The 19,303-nt window shown below is 40.3% G+C and overlaps 2 protein-coding genes across 8 annotated transcripts; one reads left to right on the forward strand and one right to left on the reverse strand.

The window, feature by feature from the left end:
• Positions 1-459: 459 nt before the first annotated feature.
• Positions 460-17,383, reverse strand: LOC128003400 (diacylglycerol O-acyltransferase 2-like). 2 transcript variants are annotated; one of them, XM_052592525.1, is made up of 9 exons: positions 16,863-17,383; positions 11,865-11,954; positions 11,609-11,716; positions 11,076-11,146; positions 10,732-10,936; positions 10,457-10,631; positions 9,619-9,799; positions 8,678-9,469; positions 460-582 (listed from the first exon to the last, which is right to left on the reverse strand). In XM_052592525.1, exons 1-8 carry the CDS (start codon positions 16,876-16,878, stop codon positions 9,392-9,394), a joined length of 924 nt encoding a protein of 307 aa, XP_052448485.1. In that variant the 5' UTR covers positions 16,879-17,383; the 3' UTR covers positions 460-582; positions 8,678-9,391. The 2 variants fall into 2 exon arrangements, with proteins under 2 accessions (XP_052448485.1, XP_052448484.1); XM_052592524.1 differs by having other exon boundaries at positions 9,615-9,799.
• LOC128003476 (zinc finger HIT domain-containing protein 1-like) lies at positions 6,667-8,819 on the forward strand. Of its 6 annotated transcripts, none has more exons than XM_052592526.1 (5): positions 6,667-6,851; positions 7,041-7,223; positions 7,348-7,427; positions 7,659-7,828; positions 8,211-8,819. In XM_052592526.1, the coding sequence occupies exons 1-5, from the start codon at positions 6,815-6,817 to the stop codon at positions 8,230-8,232; spliced, it is 492 nt and encodes a 163-aa protein (XP_052448486.1). In that variant the 5' UTR covers positions 6,667-6,814; the 3' UTR covers positions 8,233-8,819. The 6 variants fall into 6 exon arrangements, with proteins under 6 accessions (XP_052448486.1, XP_052448489.1, XP_052448488.1 ...); XM_052592529.1 differs by having other exon boundaries at positions 7,041-7,211; XM_052592528.1 differs by having other exon boundaries at positions 6,667-6,842.
• Positions 17,384-19,303: the final 1,920 nt, after the last annotated feature.

Consider the following 19,303-nt stretch of genomic DNA (forward strand, 5'->3'; position numbering starts at 1 on the left):
ATTTTTGATTATCCGGGAGGGTTGTGCGGTGACGCGCTGCCAAGATGGCGACAGCCTGCTCTACACACTTTAGGCTTCAAAAACAAACTTCAGGAGTCTACGGGTGACGTCACGGACACTACGTCCATGTTTTTATACAGTCTATCGTTACGCCTCCTACTTCAAGTTACACCCACTTCAAGTTACAAGTCAAGTTGCAGTCTGCAGACGTACACGCTTGGACAAACGACACTAAATAAGACCCACAAACAGATAGTGACTGACACACACACAGAGCGCTTGCTGAAGACACAAGGCTGATTATGCTTTTATGCTTCCTGGTCTCTGACGTCACCCACCTATGATGTCTTGCCTTTCCATTGGACTGATTATAAACGTTATTCAGAAACGTCACGCTCGACACGGTCCCCATTCGTTCTAGACGCAGCTCGAGTTCCTGAAGAGGAACCGCTGTTGACATGTTTTGGACTAAATGACCACGATTGGCATGAAGGAAAGACTTGCATCTTATGGTTACAAAAGTTAAAAACATGTTCTTTAGAAAGCAAAATGCCTATTCACAGATTTCATAATTAAAGGAACCTGTAGCAGTTAACAATGTTTTTTGTATATGAAGTTTTGTAATTTAACACAAAGTATTGCTTTTGTTTGTAAAAAGCTACATTTTCATCAGCCATTACTACAGTCTTCAGTGTCACATAAACCTTATTTGTATAATTTAAAATAATGTGAGTACTAAAGCTTTTGTGGTTTGGTCTTTTTGTTCCTTTTTGGTGTGGAAAGAATCATGAATTAAAAAAAAAAGATGAGAAGTTAGGGTGGTAGACAAACACTGAAACAATTGTCAGAAGTAAGTCAAACAGCTGTTTATTTACGTTTCGCGAACAACAACCTTTTTTTTAGACTGACATGCAAATATTTGAGTGTGATTGATTCAATACAATATTTCAATCACAAAACACTTAAAGTGAAGTTAATGTATAGGCTATTTTTCCTATATAATTATGGTTTACATACACATATTATCAAAGAACCTGTTAATTATTTATGCTCAATGTTTAATTATCTTCATGCAATGCATTATTACTACAATTACCACTGAACAATTTCTTCTGAAAATAACAAAAATGGTCCTTTCATTCTTTGTTTTATTTCAGCAAAATTGGTAGCAGAACAATCAGTAAAATCAGAAGAACAAAAACAGAAACACAAATAATTATTAAAGTTGTGGGTACATCATGCCCGAAGAAATGAATGGTTCTCCTCTGATCCGGCACTGGTCTGTCAGGGATTAAGTGCACATTTTCTGCATACTGGTCTGTGGATAGACGTAGATTTACATTATCTTTTGCAAAAATAAAAAAGAATATGATATCATATGCCTTATATTTATTTTATAATTGTAACTATTAATTACAGTGTCAGATTATAAAAGTGAAGATTTCACTGAATAATGAAGAATGTAAGGCTTGGAATACTTACTATTCAGGCAATGATATAAAGTCCAGTTCTGAAAGGGAAATTAATAAATCAATATATCTGTATTTACAGCAATAAAACACACATTTAACATTTCACTTTGGACCCTTTTCATGATTCCGGGTTTCCCTGAAGTGAAAGTTGTCATGGATGGGTAAACATCTACTGAGACTACAGGAAATAATATTTTTTAGCATTTCCTTCCTGACTTTCCAAAAAAAATACAAATAATATATATATATATATATATGTGTGTGTGTGTGTGACAAATTCACCCTCACTCCTTCATCCGCTTTATTAGAAAAACCCACATTTAAAAATTAAAACCTTTTCTTTTTTCTTTTTGTTAATAACTGTGCAAAACACATTAGTTTGTGTAAAGGGCATTGTGATCAACCTACCTTACTTTTTAAGTCCGCTATAATTTTATCAATTGCATTCTTATTCTTCTGACATCCATTCAGTAATCCATTGTCATTGAACAGACAGTCCACTGCAGATATGTACTCGCTCACTATAACATTGTTGCTGTCGAGTATAAGTTTCTCTGGGTCAAAAGTGTGATGGAGCACCACCATGATGACTGGCACTGATATGTGAAAACTGGAAGCTGTAAGGCAATTATAAGTGGATTGTTAACTGGATCATAAAAAATGTATTTGTTTAATAAGTTTAATTAAATATGTATTTTCATTAGCCTAATCTAGCTTTTCACAATTGTAAATGACCTTTCACTTGATTGATGTGCTTCACTGCAGCGTCAATATCAGTTCCAGCACGAGAAATAATGGGGCAGAAAAACAGTAAGAAATGACATTGCTGAAGGGAAGAGACCTCCTTAAAGCCTTTCCTGTTAAGAGATGTCTTGAAGTCTTGTGCAGCACAATCCATTGTCTGTCCTGAATCCAAAATTAGGGAGAAAAAACATAAAATGGTTGAAGAATGGTTAAAATGGATACTACATATTGCATTAAGGATACAAACTTAAAAAAAATTATTAGACACATTCTTCAAATAGTACCTTACAAAACAGAAACTAGGCTATATGTTTAATAAAAATTAGGAGAAAAAAACATTTTTAAACTGTACAATACTGTAAAGGGCTGTATCTAAAAAGGCAGGAAGTCTTCAAATCCTGTGCCTTCAAGTTTGTCACATCATGTCTATTCATAGTTTCTTTCTTTCATCTGATCGAGTTCTGAAAGCATTTTTTAACACGAAACTGATATGTTTTTATATTTGAATTAATTTTAATCAGTTATCTACCTTTTTATGTTTCACCGGTTTCGCTCGAAAAAAAATCCCTCAGCTGTTTCTTTGACACAGGGCTCCTTATTGTAAATGCTACCTCGGTTTTTAGATAGACGCAATCGAAAGATTGATGCAGCGTCGGCTATAGTTGCAAAAAATCATGACGCCCAGAGTCGGAACCAGGACACCAATCGCTTTCACTTTTGCTTTTGAAACTCGTCACGTTCTGATTAGGGAGGGGAGAGAGGGGAAGGGAGGGGCTCCTCCGTTCGATCGTTGTATGACATCAAAGTACCGAAAAAGGATCCTTGTACTTCAGAATCACTCTCGCGTTGCTTCAAGGCGAGCACACGTGTCTTGTCATCTTGCTTAAGCGCCGCGTAGCTTTCACTTCATCTTGTCCTAATATTTAAAAAAATTTTAGTGTAAGCGAAGCACTGATGTGTGATCACACCGTTCTTACCCTAATTCTAGGCTCTGTGATAATGCTCTTACAATCACATAAAATATGAACAAATTATTTTAAAAAAATAGTATTTGAAGTAGCTATATCTCATTTACTCTAAAACACTGTTAATAAACTATTTCCGCACATTTGTAACCTATTTTACAGATTCAAAAAACGCCCCTAATTTGGTACTTCATTCTACGCTCTGTGATAATGCACTTAAAAACGAATAAACACACGCAGAAATGACAGGGTAACGTTAACAGACTTTTTTCTGTAAATAATGGAAATTAATGGAGCCTGCATGGACACAGTAACACGTATAGGCTACTCACCGTAGGTTTTTCTTCAGAGGCTTTAAGTGCTGCGGCTTGGTCGTTCAAATCAAGAGTCACTGTCCAACACTTTCCCTTTCATCTAATAAAAGCTCAACCTTCTTTCACTTTCATCTAACGCTATATGCGTAAACCTCTAAAACTATGACAACATCACGTATAGCCTACGTGTTTTATATAAACCGAAGCCAACAGAAAGAAAAACTTGAATATTTGAATGATTAATTTAATTAGTTGATAGTAGGCTACATTTATAAGTTAAGGTACGTGATATATGGATTCTCATGAAGATATTCTGTTATTGTTTAATAATAGTAGGCTATGTTTATTACTGAAAAGTACAAAGTACAAAATCCTGAACTTAATCATCTACTTTCCCCAAGTTTTCTCTTCTGGTAAGGTGTTATTAATGCATAACCTCATTCCAACTGGTGTTTAAACTTTTACTCATCCCACTTTTTAAAATCTCATAAACACATTCACAAATAATAATTTAAAGATTATCAAAATCAAAATTAGCTTTATTCGTGTGCGCAAACACACAAGGAATTTGTTGCGTGTTTTTAAGGTGCTCCTACATACATACATGAATATATACATCTGACATAATTTTTACTCTAGAACTGTATAAATAATAGAGAAATGCGTTTATTTATAATACTTGATAAAAAATTTATTATGTAGAATGATTTGTGGAAATGAGATACAGAAAACAGACATGATTGATATGTTAGCTGTTTAAGCTGGATATACGAATCTTCCAGAGGAAGGGATATTTGAAAATCATCAAAATACATGAAGGACATAAATGTGTTTCTTGCTGAGTTTATCTTCAGAAGGTTGAGATTTGTGTATTGGAGGCCCCCTAGTGGGCCTCTGCGAGAATAGGTCAAGAACAATGTTTCTATTCTAATAATCCTGGGATATGGAAGGCCGATTCAGCATAAAAACGTTCCAGCGTTACTCGTCGTAATTATATTTTTACCATTTTACTATATTTTACAGAGCTCTATAATTGTATTATTACTAGTAGAAACTCCTATTCATGAGATGCAAAACAGATTGCAGATTTCCCACCTACAAAAGTGTGTTTCAAAATAAAAGTCCTGTAGCGTGGTTCTAAAGTATCCTGAAATATTTTACAGACTTAGGTAACATTAATCATGTTCACATTAAAGTAAAATTAAGATGATGCCTGAGATGAAAGCCTTTTGACAAACTTGATATTAAGGAGAATAAATTATTTTAAAATATTCACAGAGTTTTAGTATTGATATGCAATAATAGAATGATTGTGTTTGTTGTTTAGTAAAATAGTATTGTATTATTTGTCTGATGATGTTCAATTATCAATCAATCCATCCATAACCAAGAGAATTACTAGACGATTTTCATTATCATTATTATTACTATCATCATTATCATAGATTTTGGCCTTTATCATAGACTTTGGCCTTTTCAGAACTTTTACTATTATGATCATTATTATTATCAATGTCATTATTATTATTATCATTACTATTACTATCATCATTATCATAGATTTTGGACTTTTATCATAGACTTGTCAGTGTCCCACATTACACTCCAAAAAATGAAATGTTGGGTTTAATTAAAAATATTATGTCAACAGATTCCACTCAATTGAGTTAATTGTACATGAAAATTGTAATTAATGATGACAAAAAATTAATAATTCCACTTCAGAAACACTACACTCTTTAATTAGGATTTAATTAAGTCCATAACACTGAATCAATAAATAAGAGTGCAGCCGCTCAACACGATTCAACACAAAGACCATTACTTAATTACAGCTCATCAAACAGAGCACAAACACAAACGCAATGTTGCATTTCCAACCATTTATTTGTTCTAAATTAAATCAGAGGTTCTTTAACTCAACTGTGATCTTTTATTACTCAGGTACCTATCTAATGGTGTTACACTTCTGCAAGAGGGTGACAGGAAAACAATTACCCATAATACACTGCAAAATCATCAGCCAATGAGATTCAAGTCTGTATTGGTTTTATTAATCTGTTACTTTTATGCAACAATATTATGTTGGCTGAACAAATAATTTTTAAGTAAAGCTGACAATACACACTTTTTTTGTTGAATGAACTAGACTAAATTAAGTTCACATTGTTAAATTAATTTTTTTAAGTACATTGGCAAAGGTGAAAGTAAATTTTTTTGAGTGTAGGAAGCACCAAATTGTTTTTAGACAACTTGCACTAAAAGCACTAATAATCAATCATAATTGTTACTAGTAAAAATGTAATTATAGAGCTCTATAATTGTAGTTGTTACTAGTACAAATTAGATTATAGAGCTCTTTCATTTAATTGTTACTAGTAAAAATATAATTACGACAAGTAACGCTGGAACGTTTTTATGCTGAAACGGCCTTCCATACTGGGACGCAATTTTTTTTATTTTTTATTTTTTTTTTTGGTTACAGCGCCACCTAGCAGCCAATTCTACTGCTAATTCAGACCTATTCCGTAATGCGGGAGGATCCAGGGGGCAAGGAACTCGACCGGATGTTGAAGTCTGGTGGGGGCTGACATCTTGTAGCAGAACTTCACTTGCTTTAGCATTCCCATTGACTCTCATTCATTTTGGCGTCACTTTGACAGCGAATAACTTTACATCTGAGGCGTTTAAAGACTCCGTTTGTCCATTATTTATTTCTAAAGATACACAACAATGTATAAAGGGCTCCATTACCTTCTATGTTACATTATGGCCCCATATAAACAGTTTTTGTAAAAAATAGGCTAACGATTGCGTCATAACCACTCGTCTCTCTGTCGCATTACCGTAGACAGGAGGAGAAGCTCGCAGGCAATTAACTTAATATGGCGTACTGGCGTTACATTTTAAAATACTATACAAAATAATTAATCAGAATACTTACTCCTGCTCTTACTTACTACTTACTCCTTACTCCTGCTCACTCACGACAAAGAACTCGGCAGTTTGGACGCACAGCCACTTGGAAGATTTACATCTGTCAGACAGGTTGCTGACGTCGTCAAGCTTCGTTTGAGTCTGCGCGTCAGAAACGGAAGTGCTAAAAATCGCTAAAAATGGGCTTCACTTTTCTCAATTGAGTTCCAATGGGGTCGCTGTGTCCATTTCTTTTACTGTCTATGGGAGGATCATGTGCTTGGAGAGCTAACTTTAGCTAGATGATCATTGCACAGCAGTTCGCTAGAGGCCAGTAGTGCGCGAGCAGATTGAGAACAAACACAAATCAAGAAGAATAATTCTGCTTCTCATACTTCCGGCCATGGCGGAGAAGAAAACAACCGGTAACCGTGCGTCAAGTAAACTTTTGTATATCCTTTGACTTATATCACCGCATGGCATAAATTAATTGTAATGCTTTTTGATCTGTTTCTGTCCCTACGCTTCTCATAATTTGCGGCTAAACATGTCAACAGTTTTTTGATAGATTGATATTATCAGATCATGTAAATCCAGCTGTAGTTCACATTCAGACTTGTCCTCCTCAGTCCGCTCGCAGGATCCCAACCAGCGGCGCGTGCTGGACAGCATGACGCGCCATCGCCGTTTAACCCGCCAGCTCGAGGCGCTCGAGAAAGACAACTTCCAGGACGATCCTCACGCGAGCCTCCCGCAGCTCGTTAAGCGGCTGCCGCAGTTCGACGAGAGCAACGAATCCGGTAACGAATCGAGTCGGTGTTGTGCATCAGTGCCCATCCTTTTGCTCGCATTAAATCCTTCTTTACGAACTCTATCCGACGTTGACAGCTGTGTTTGTCTTTATTGTTCTCGCCTAAATTGGATTCTGATTTCAAGGCAAGCGGAGAAAGAAGACGAGGGGTGATCATTTTAAACAGAGGTTCCGTAAAAACTTCCAGGCTCTTCTTGAGGAGGAGGTAACGCATCTGTGCTGAGAAACATCCAGAGAGAAACTCGCACTCTTTTCTTGGGTGAATGTCATGACTCGTATAACGTAAAAAAAAAAAAAAAAAAAGATTCCTCAATAGTCAAATTTATGCACACCATGTAAAATTATTAGTTCCTGGCTTAAACAAAATCTAGTTTCTTCTCTTTTTTGGAGACCTGGATATTTTTTGTATTTGTACCCCTCTCTCTCTCTCTTTCAGGACTTGAGTGTCAGTGAGGGTCCGAACTATATGATTGCATGCGCTGAGCCCTCGAAGTTTCCTCAGCGTCATTTCTGTGCAGTGTGCGGCTTTCCATCAAACTACACTTGTGTGTCATGTGGAGCTCGCTACTGCTGTGTCCGATGTTTAGGAACACACCATGAGACCAGGTAACACTCGCTCACACGTGTGGGTGGAACGCAACACTATTCCTCAAAAGTGAAACCAGATAATAGCACACAAACAATTGTGTTATCACACACTGACACCGCAAGATAAGATAATCGAACAATTCACCCCAAAATTAAAATTGGCATCGTTTACCTCACGTCCAAACCTGTATGGCTTTGTTTTTCTGTGGAGAAGAATATATTTTGAAGAATGTTTTCCAAGAAGGAGAAAGTTATACAGGTTTAGGGTAGGTAAATGAGGGCAGAATTTTCATTATCCATTTAAGAAATGAAACCCCATTAAAATAGATTGAATACTAAAGTAAACTAATAGGACTAGGGAAGATGAAATGTGTGTAAATTGAGCTCTTTGTCTTTTCAGGTGTCTAAAGTGGACGGTATGATTTGCTCCTCAACTGAACTCCTATCAAAATTAAAATAAGCTTATGGGTCAAAATGCACACTTGCGATTTATGTCCCTCAGAAGCATTACATTAATTTGCCTGCACAATAAACATGTTGAGATGTAAATCACTAGAAGCCTTTGACCTGACTGTTAAAATAATAACCTGTCATCTCTGCACTTCATTTGAAAATTCACATAATAGGATGAAACAAAGCATTTGCAAAAAAAAAAAAAAAAAGAGCTGTTGAAGTATTGTAATTGGAGTTAATTCTGTTCTTATTAAAATATAAGTCAATGCAACTGAAAAACTGCTGTTGACGTGTTTTGTACTAAATGACCATGATTGGCAGGAAGGAAAGACTTGCATCTTGTGGTTACAAAAGTAAAAAACATGTTCTTTAGAAAGCAAAATACCTATTCACAGATTTCATAATGAAAGGAACCTGCAGCAGTTAACAATGTTTTTTGTATATGAAGTTTTATAATTTAACACAAAGTATTGCTTTTGTTTGTAAATATGTATACATGTTTATTGCTATAAAATGCTGTTTTCTGAAACAATTAAATGACTAGAAGTGGTAAAAATGTGCTTGGTTTGTGATCTGTTTTGCAAGAAGACATGTATTTTTAAGACTTTGCTGTGCACTTGAAAATGTCACTGATGGATTTAAGGTAAAAACATTAAAATACATGCATAAATCATCCATATTTCTAAAAGTATAAAAAATAATTATGAGCTGGAAATATTTTCACACTTAAAAATACCATTTCCCCTCAATACTCTTCACATAATTTCATTATGAGCACTAACATGTTTTCAATTTCCAGTGTTTCATCACTGATAAAGGTGGTAAATCCTTAGACTAAAGTTTTTTGTTGTTGTTGTTCATTTACGGCACATAATATACAGCTCCATATGAGCATCATTCTGATTTAGACCCCAAATTGCATTCATCCCGTTCACTTTGTGCTTTGAGCATCATTTAGGAGAACCGAAAAGCTAAAATATTCAACATGAAAACAAAACTGAAATAAGTATGTTTCTCAGCTGTTTCAATAACTTTGTGCTTTCCAACAATTCTATATGAAGCGCAGCTCGTGTGTTTCGGCCAGTCCGCAGCTGGCTTTATGTTTGTGGAAAAGTTCAGACAGAGCCTTCATGTATAAACTGTGGTAATGATCCACCTGTTCCTGAGATGGACTGCCAACCTTAGGCACAGTAATGGGACCGCCCACTGAAAGAGACAAAGGTACACTGCATTCACTAAAACATGCTACTTGTACTGTCTGAATAAAAGCTCGGTAGTTCTATACATTAACTTTGCAAAATCAATAATTTAGCAAATATTATATAGTGAAATGCAAGTGTTTTGAACCTACCTACAGTGGTGACAGGACGTCTGTATGGCAGAAGCAGCCAGCGCCCCCCAGTGAAGAGACATGGAGCAAAACCCATAATCTGCTTAAAAAGAGCCTGCAGCCGTCGACCCACGCTGCCCTCAGACAGAACCACCTGTTGAAATAGTTCGTTCTCACCGAAGGAGTACACGGGAACCAGGTCAGCCCTGAGTAAACCGCAACAAGACACAAGAGATGTCGTCATGTAAAAATGTGAAAAGTATTTCATAAGTTGCTGCTTATGTTTCTATGTGAATACATGGTAAAGTTGCTAATGCTGCATTTTTCAGGGTTCCCTTTTTTTAATCAATTAACTTCTATTATTTCACCATGACTTTTTCGTTCAAGTTCTTCCTCGTTCTAGTTAAAATGATTTCCATCTTCTATTTTGAACAGTGAATCACATGTAAATTCACTGGTGATTTGGAGGTTTAAACCAGCGGTTCTTAACGTTTTTGGCTCGAATGCCCCCATTGTCCATTTGTCCCTCACAATGTTCAAAGCCCCCCCTCCCCTGTGGAAAGTAAGATATTTCCTCCAGTATTTCTGCTATAATTATAACAAAGGTACTTGTATTTATTTAATCTTCTTCATTCTTTTTTTTTTAGCCTTTGAGTAAGCTGTTTTAATTTATTAATAATAATAAGAAGACTTTGCATATTCATTGTATTAATAGTAATATACTAATTAGAATCATTTTAGTCATCCGGTGGCCCCCTTGGAAGTTTGTTGAGGCCCCATAGTGGGTCCGATCACTGATTGAGAACCACTGGTTTAAACTTGATCGTGATCATGATCTTGTCTTGTTCGTGTCTTTTCCTCACCCATGTTCAAGAGCCAGTCGTACAAAACCCTTCCTGTGTTTCATGACTACAGTGTTCACTCCTGGAGACGAGGTAAGTGATTCCTCTGCCCCACCAATGATGATGACTACAGCGTTACTCACACCAGTACGGCTCAGCAAGTAATCTAAACTCTTCTTACTGACAGGCAACAGACCTGAGAATGAGAAATAGATGGAGAAACACTTCATCTTTTTCAAAATGTTCTCAACATCTTCTTTCTCATTAAGTCTCACTTTAGCTTTTGTTTTACTGACCTGCAGCTAAAATATACTCTCTGAAGAGAGGAAGGCGGAAAAGTCCAGCCAGGATTGCAAGCACGGGGCGTATACCAGGAAAGGTTTCTGCAAATCCATTACGGTCTGTGCTGAAACACGAGAAGGCTCCCACACACATGATGCCGTGGGGGTGACAACCCATAATATAGTTCTTACTGGGATTCAATTCAGCAGTCTTTACCAGCTTAAGGAATAGAAAGTCAAAGAAGGATAGAGAGAAAAAATGGGTGGGATGCACAAAAGATTAAAGAGCTGAAGTTGAAGAACAGCTGTTGGTAGTCAGTAACAAATGTTTTGTGTCGGTTACTGGGTATATTGTTTACCTTCACTGGAAAATAATCTCTGAAGTGTTTCCATACTTCCCAGTTTCGCACAAATTTTGTTCGTCTGCCACCTAGTGGACAGAGAAAATAACAATTTGAAAAATGTTTAATTCTATCAGAAAGTGAAAGCTGTTAATTAAGAATTAAATGGAATTATAATTTATGAGGTCAACTTGTGAATTTAGATGGATAAGTCACCTAAAAATGACAACTCTGATAATTTTCCGCCCTCATGTCTTTCCAAACCTATATGGCTTAAGTGGAGCAGAAAAGATATTTGGAAGAATGTTGGTAACCAACAGTTTTAGTGACTATTGACCCTTGACAAAAAAACAACATACTTTCCTCAGAATGTCTCATTGAAACCTGAAAAGTCAGTCTTACAGGTTTGTAACGACATGAGTGAGTAAATAATGATGACAGCACTTTCATTTTTAGGTGTGCTATCCATTAAACCATCCACAAGTGTTTATGTGTGTAATAAATTTTGTGAGTGTTAAGAATAGAAATGTGTGTTCTAGTGATGGGTTTACCTCTTTCAGGTGTATGCCAATCATAGATCTGCCAGGAGAAGTAGAGTGTGGGAACGAGCCACAGAGAAGTGAACATCAAATAGATCATCAGCAGCAGACAGGCCGCTCCTGCACGCACACACACACACACACACACACATGCAGAATTAGTGATAATGTTACAGTGTCAATCTGACACACAAGGGGAAGCATCATGGAAATTTCTATTTAGCACCCAACAGTTTTTTTTTCTTTCTGTGTGTGCTGCAGGTCTTACCTAAAAACAGAAATGAAAACACCCATTGTAAAACACTTATATCCTCAATTAACTCCTTCCACTGTGACCTGTCCTCCTTCCCCATTAACTCTGAAATTGAGAAAGAGAGGACAAAACAGAGAAGGCGAAACAGATTAAGGTTGGTCACACATTCTTCTCAGTGTTTTACTGCTGATCACACATCACCCTAGATGAAATATTGTTATTTGAACAAGCTGAATAATTCACTAAAATGTCTGTGTTAAAAAAAAGACTCAAATGTCACTTTTTAATTCAGTTGGGGTAAGAAAACTATTTGCAATTATGCGCAAGTCTTTGAACCAATGACGTGAAATAGTGAATAGCCGTTTATTATATGTTTCAATGTATTATATTACAGACCCTTTTTTATTCATGGGTTTAGTGTCTAATATTAGATTTAGACTAATATTAGTTTTTTTTTCCTCTCCTTGAACTGTCACCTTATCGTGGTGGAGAGGTTTGAGTACCCGAATGATCCTGGGAGCTATGTTGTCTGGGGCTATATGCTCCTGGTAGGGTCTCCCAAGGCAAACAGGTCCTTGGTGACGGGCCAGACTAAGAACAGTTCATAAAACCCCTTATGGCAGATTTAAAATCAAGGACCGTGACGTCGCCCGGCATGGCGCAGCCGGGGCCCCACCCTGGAGCCAGGCCCGGGGTTGGGGCCCGTATGCGAGCGCCTGGTGGCCGGGCCTTCCCCCATGGGGTCCGGCCGGGCTTAGCCCGAAGGAGTGACGTGGGGCCGCCCTCCTGTGGGCTCACCACCTGCAGGAGGGAGCGTAAGGGGCCGGTGCATAGAGGATCGGGCGACAGTCGAAGGCGAGACCCCCGACGACCCGATCTCTGGACACGGAATCTGGCTTTAGGGACGTGGAATGTCACCTCGTTGGCGGGGAAGGAGCCTGAGCTTGTGCGGGAGGTCGAGAGGTACCGACTAGAGATAGTCGGGCTCACCTCAACGCACAGCTTGGGCTCTGGAACCACACTTCTTGAGAGAGGCTGGACTCTCTACCACTCTGGAGTTGCCCATGGTGAGAGGCGGAGGGCAGGAGTGGGTTTGCTAATAGCCCCCCAGCTCAGCCGCCATGTGTTGGAGTTTACCCCAGTGAACGAGAGGGTCGCTTCCCTGCGCCTTCGAGTCGGGGATAGGTCTCTCACTGTCGTTTGTGCCTACGGGCCGAACGGCAGTGCGGACTACCCGGCCTTCTTGGAGTCTCTGGGAGGGGTGCTGGAAAGTGCTCCAACTGGAGACTCCGTAGTTCTACTGGGGGACTTCAACGCTCACGTGGGCAGTGACAGTGACACCTGGAGGGGCGTGATTGGGAGGAACGGCCCCCCTGACCTGAATCCGAGCGGTGTTCTGTTATTGGATTTCTGTGCTAACCACGGTTTGTCCATAACGAACACCATGTTCAAGCATAAGGGTGTCCACCAGTGCACGTGGCACCAGGACACCCTTGGCCGGAGGTCGATGATCGACTTTGTGGTCGTGTCATCAGACCTTCGGTCATATGTCTTGGACACTCGGGTGAAGAGAGGGGCGGAGCTGTCAACTGATCACCACCTGGTGGTGAGTTGGATCCGATGGCGGGGGAGGAAGCTGGACAGACTCGGCAGACCCAAACGTACTGTGAGGGTCTGTTGGGAACGTTTGGCCGAGCCCCCTGTCAGAGAGATCTTCAACTCCCACCTCCGGCAGAGCTTCGACCGGATCCCGAGGGAGTCTGGAGATATTGAGTCCGAGTGGACCATGTTCTCCACCTCCATTGTCGCTGCGGCTGCTCGGAGCTGTGGCCGTAAGGTCTCCGGTGCCTGTCGAGGCGGCAATCCCCGAACCCGGTGGTGGACACCGGAAGTAAGGGATGCTGTCAAGCTGAAGAAGGAGTCCTATCGGGCCTGGATGGCTTGTGGGACTCCGGAGGCAGCTGACGGGTACCGGCAGGCCAAGCGGACTGCAGCCCGGGTAGTCGTGGAGGCAAAAACTCGGGCCTGGGAGGAGTTCGGTGAGGCCATGGAGAAGGACTATCGGTTGGCCTCGAAGAGATTCTGGCAAACTGTTCGACGCCTCAGGAGGGGGAAGCAGTGCCCTACCAACACTGTTTACAGTAGAGATGGGCACCTGTTGACCTCAACTGGGGATATCGTCGGGCGGTGGAAGGAATACTTCGAGGATCTTCTCAATCCCACCGACTTGTGTTCCGTTGAGGAAGCAGTGGCTGGGGACTCGGAGGGGCACTCGTCCATCACCCGGGCTGAAGTCATCGAGGTAGTTAAAAAGCTCCTCGGTGGCAAGGCACCGGGGGTGGACGAGATCCGCCCCGAGTACCTCAAGTCTCTGGATGTTGTGGGGCTGTCTTGGCTGGCACGCCTCTGCAACATCGCATGGCGGTTGGGGACAGTACCTCTGGACTGGCAGACCGGGGTGGTGGTCCCTCTTTTCAAGAAGGGGGACCGGAGAGTGTGTTCCAACTATAGGGGGATCACACTTCTCAGCCTCCCTGGAAAAGTCTATGCCAGGGTACTGGAGAGGAGAATTCGGCCGATAGTGGAACCTCGGATCCAGGAGGAACAGTGTGGTTTTCGTCCCGGTCGTGGAACACTGGACCAGCTCTATACCCTTTCCAGGGTGCTGGAGGGTTCATGGGAGTTTGCCCAACCAGTCCACATGTGTTTTGTGGACTTGGAGAAGGCATTCGACCGTGTTCCTCGCGACATCCTGTGGAGGGTGCTCCGGGAGTATGGGGTCGGCGGCTCCCTACTTAGGGCTGTTCGGTCCCTGTACGACCGGAGCAAGAGCTTGGTTCGCATTGCCGGCAGTAAGTCAGACCTGTTCCCGGTGCATGTTGGACTCCGGCAGGGCTGCCCTTTGTCACCGGTTCTGTTCATAATTTTTATGGACAGAATTTCTAGGCGCAGCCAAGGGCCGGAGAGTGTCCGGTTTGGGGACCATACGATTTCGTCGCTGCTTTTTGCGGATGATGTTGTCGTGTTGGCATCCTCAGACCAGGACCTTCAGTGTGCATTGGGACGGTTTGCAGCCGAGTGTGAATCGGCTGGGATGAGAATCAGCACCTCCAAGTCCGAGGCCATGGTTCTCAGTCGGAAAAGGGTGGATTGCCCACTTCAGGTTGGTGGAGAGTTCCTGCCTCAAGTGGAGGAGTTCAGGTATCTTGGAGTCTTGTTCACGAGTGAGGGAAGGATGGAACGTGAGATTGACAGACGGATCGGTGCAGCTTCTGCAGTAATGCGGTCGCTGTACCGGTCTGTCGTGGTGAAGAAGGAGCTGAGCTGTAAGGCAAAGCTCTCGATTTACCGGTCAATCTACGTTCCTACTCTCACCTATGGTCATGAGCTGTGGGTCATGACCGAAAGGACAAGATCCCGGATACAGGCGGCCGAAATGAGCTTTCTCCGTCGGGTGGCTGGGCGCTCCCTTAGAGATAGGGTGAGAAGCTCGGTCACTCGGGAGGAGCTCAGAGTAGAGCCGTTGCTCCTCCACATCGAGAGGAGCCAGCTGAGGTGGCTCGGGCATCTATTTCGGATGCCTCCTGGACGCCTTCCCAGGGAGGTGTTCCAGGCACGTCTCACCGGGAGGAGGCCCCGGGGAAGACCTAGGACACGCTGGAGGGACTATGTCTCCCGGCTGGCCTGGGAACGCCTCGGGGTCCCCCCGGAAGAGCTGGAGGAAGTGGCTAGGGAGAGGGAAGTCTGGGCGTCTCTGCTTAGACTGTTGCCCCCGCGACCCGGCCCCGGATAAGCGGAAGATGATGGATGGATGGATGGATGGATGGATAGTTTTTTTTTTTTTTTTTACGAACAATACATTTCTAAACTGGACATGAGCATATGGACAATAGTAAGCTGTATAATCAAATATAGGAACAATATAGGAACCATCTAGTTAATTCAAATGGATCCTAGCAGCTACTTTATGATGTTATATCTTGATAATTATTTACAGCGGTTTGATTTGATATCATAACTGCTATAATTGTTGAACCTGGACCTACTTCTGTGACCTGTTGCACCTGGGATGTGTGCACAAACTTGTTGGAGCAGCAGACCCCATCATTTATTTAGCTGACAACTGAGCTAAAGCTCCTAAACATTTTAAAAGGGTTGATTTATTTGCAAAAACAATGTGTTTGTGTATTAATATGGCGCCATATACTTCCTCAGTTGGCAAAGGTGCAGATTAAGATGCAGACTTTGGGTATAGACAGTTTTAGAATGGGATAGGAATGCTTTTTCAGAAATTTGTTAGCAGTAGGTTTCTTTACCGTACAAAGTGGGGAAAAAACAATTAAAAAAAAAAATAATTTAATTTTACAGTAACTTTTTATAAATGTATATGCAACCAAAAAATATATGATTACATAATCAGGATTACGGTGAAAATCAGTAAAAAGAGGTTTTAATTAATTTTAATTTAGAATGCAGCTTTCTATTTTACAACCTGTGTCTTAATGGTGCTTATCAGCCTCACAAACCTGATTATAGAACTTCAGCCATTTTATATCATTATTGATGTAAAGAGTTATCCCAGAATGCTTCTCATTAATCATTAAATTACCTTTTTTAAACGTGACATTCGAAACCAACTTGTTTAGTTAAATATGCTAAGCAAGTAGCTATCATTTAAATATTTACAATCTGACATCTTGACCCCACTTGAGATGTTGAGTAATGTGACCTTCCAATCAAATCCACAGTTGCATTTAAATTATGAAATATGTGAACTAATTAAGTCAGCATCCTTGCAACGTTTAGTGTTACGACACACCAATACAATAATGTATTTAAACATTTAATTTAATTGAAATGTATTTAAATATTAAGGCCTACCGTTTAACCAGATTTAAGGTGTTAGTTACAGGATTTAAAACTTTAGGTTAAAATTTAAACCATTTTCAGATGTGAAGTCATTCTCCAGTCAAATCCTGTAACGTAACCGTACTGAGATCCGTGAGAGCCTACCGTTATCAGTTCCCATTAAGTGGCCAACTTTTTTTAGTGATCCCTGTAGCAAACGATTCCTCTTCCTCTTCCTCACCTTCACTGATAGAAGCCTCTCTCGTTTCTCTTGTTTGCACTTTGATCAGTTCACTTGGTCAAACAGATAACGATTCGCTTTCTAATCGCGTCAATGTAAATGTATGTGGACACTTTTCAGAACCTGCTATCGGGTGTTTATCTCCAATCACTTACGAATCCGCGTCCGCATGACTGAAAGTCGTTTCTTTAAATCACCCTTTGGTTAACATGAATCGTTCGTAAACAACAAATAACGCATTTTTACACTGTTGTGGCGCCTAGGCAACAAAAACGCAACTAACGCCTACCCTTGTGTCAGAATAAGACATGAGATAGTGAGATATCGTTAATATTTCCTGCTACACGGAACGGCGAGCGGCGCGGTTTTGTTGAATGAACGCTCCTGTAGAAGGGTGGAGCGACTGTGCCGGTGCGCGTGCAGTGCGCTCTCACAGCCGATGCGTTTGAAAATGTTTTGCCTATAATGCAAGGTACTCTTGCTTCCTGATGTAGTGCTCACAGTAAATATTGCGTCATCTCTCTTTTGTAACGAGTCAAACCTGTTTTTTTTTCTAGTCAAAAGGATGAACCTTAGAGATTGATATACACATTTTTTGTTGTAAGTCTATTCTTTTATAATTAGTTGTGCCCATGAAGCAAAGATTTGAAGCATCAGGTTGTGCACACACACACACACACACACACACACACACACACACACACACACACATATATATATATATATATATATATATATATATATATATATTAGTGGTGGGCATAGATTATTTTTTTTAATCTAGATTAATCTCACTGTGATCTTGAAATTAATCTAGATTAAAATGGCTCATTCGAATTCTGCCGACAGCATTCAGAATATGTGTTACCCAAATAAAATTTACAAACAGTAAGTCTTTGAGAAGGGGTTTATCAAGCTAGGTGGTGCATTAGAAAAGGGGCTCATCTCCTGTTTCCAGAATGCATCACAAAGTTCTTGAAAAATTCCACATTGCACAAGGTGCAAGCAACCTTAATGCCTGTTTCACACCAATGTTTAAGTTTTTTTTTTTTTTTTTCAAGTTTGTAGGTGTCAAGGTACAGACACCAAATAATTAAATGTAAAATAGCACTGGATAGTCTTCAATGTAAAAACGAAATCTACAATCAAACCTACATTTATTCAGACACCTTCAACATTTCTCACATTATTACAGTTTTGTTATATATATGTAAAATTATATCTGGTGTCTGAATAATTTTTGGTTTGACTGTTAAAACTACAAAGTAATTCAGTGAAAATAGCAGTGAGTGATTTTCATTTTCATTTTCTTGGATTAACATTACAGCAGCCAGTCGCTAAATTATGCGCGGTCACTTAAGAAACGATGAACGCATCCAATATAATACACATCCCATTTTTTCCCTCAACTGTTTACTTTCACTTCAGAAATAACTGACAGTTTTTTCGAGCATAATTTCCAAGGTGGATATTTTGACATATTTTGTATGTATTTGTCGGCACAAGAGCAAAAATGAGCAAATTCGATGTTCAAGTGTTTTGAGACGCCTTTCTTTTCTTTTCGCTGTCCATGATACGCGGCTCTCTTTCTCTCAGCACCGAACACAGCGCGAGTAACCAGCTACTCTGTTCAGTTTTTCCGCGTCTTGTGTTTGGATGCTTTAATGTTTAAAGGGGGGGTGAAATGCTATTTCATGCATACTGAGTTTTTTACACTGTTAAAGAGTTGGATTCCCAAGCTAAACATGGACAAAGTTTCAAAAATTAAGTTGTACGTTTGAAGGAGTATTTTTGTTCCCAAAATACTCCTTCCGGTTTGTCACAAGTTTCGGAAAGTTTTTTTTCGAGTATGGCTCTGTGTGACGTTAGATGGAGCGGAATTTCCTTATATGGGTCCTAAGGCACTTCTGCCGGAAGAGCGCGCGCTCCCTTATAGCAGAGCACTGAGAGCACAACAGACATTCACTGATCAGAGTGAGACCGTCGCGAAATGTCACAAAAGAAGTGTGTTTTTGGTTGCCAGGGCAAGACAACCCTGCACAGATTGCCAAAAAAAAAAAACAGCATTAAGGGACCAGTGGATGGAGTTTATTTTTACAGAGCATCAACGGAGTTGTGCAAGTGTTTTTGTATGTTCCCTGCATTTCGAAGATGCTTGTTCACAAGGCCCAGTTTGACGACGGATTTGCATATCGTTTATTTCTTAAGGATGATGCAATCCCAAGGAAAAAGGGTCACGATCGTGTGTTGGAACCGCAGGCGGTGAGTAAAACTGCTTCAAATATCTCTGCCTCCTTGTTAGTGCGTCCCCTCCCATGCCAGAGACCCGGGTTCGAGCCCCGCTCGGAGCGAGTCGTTGCTGCTG

This window comes from Carassius gibelio, chromosome A5 (genome assembly GCF_023724105.1).
Source record: "Carassius gibelio isolate Cgi1373 ecotype wild population from Czech Republic chromosome A5, carGib1.2-hapl.c, whole genome shotgun sequence".
Taxonomy (NCBI): Eukaryota; Metazoa; Chordata; class Actinopteri; order Cypriniformes; family Cyprinidae; genus Carassius; species Carassius gibelio.

Excerpts from the sequence above, each read along its gene's own strand:
- LOC128003476 (XM_052592526.1), top strand. The coding sequence starts at position 6,815 with ATGGCGGAGAAGAAAACAACCGGTAACCGTGCGTCAA. Across the intron at positions 7,224-7,347 it reads CGAATCCGGTAACGAATCGA|GCAAGCGGAGAAAGAAGACG; the intron begins GTCGGTGTTGTG and ends TCTGATTTCAAG. Across the intron at positions 7,829-8,210 it reads GGAACACACCATGAGACCAG|GTGTCTAAAGTGGACGGTAT; the intron begins GTAACACTCGCT and ends TTGTCTTTTCAG.
- LOC128003400 (XM_052592524.1), bottom strand. Across the intron at positions 10,632-10,731 it reads AGAGTATATTTTAGCTGCAG|GTCTGTTGCCTGTCAGTAAG; the intron begins GTCAGTAAAACA and ends TCTCATTCTCAG. Across the intron at positions 9,800-10,456 it reads CGACTGGCTCTTGAACATGG|GGCTGACCTGGTTCCCGTGT; the intron begins GTGAGGAAAAGA and ends CGGTTTACTCAG.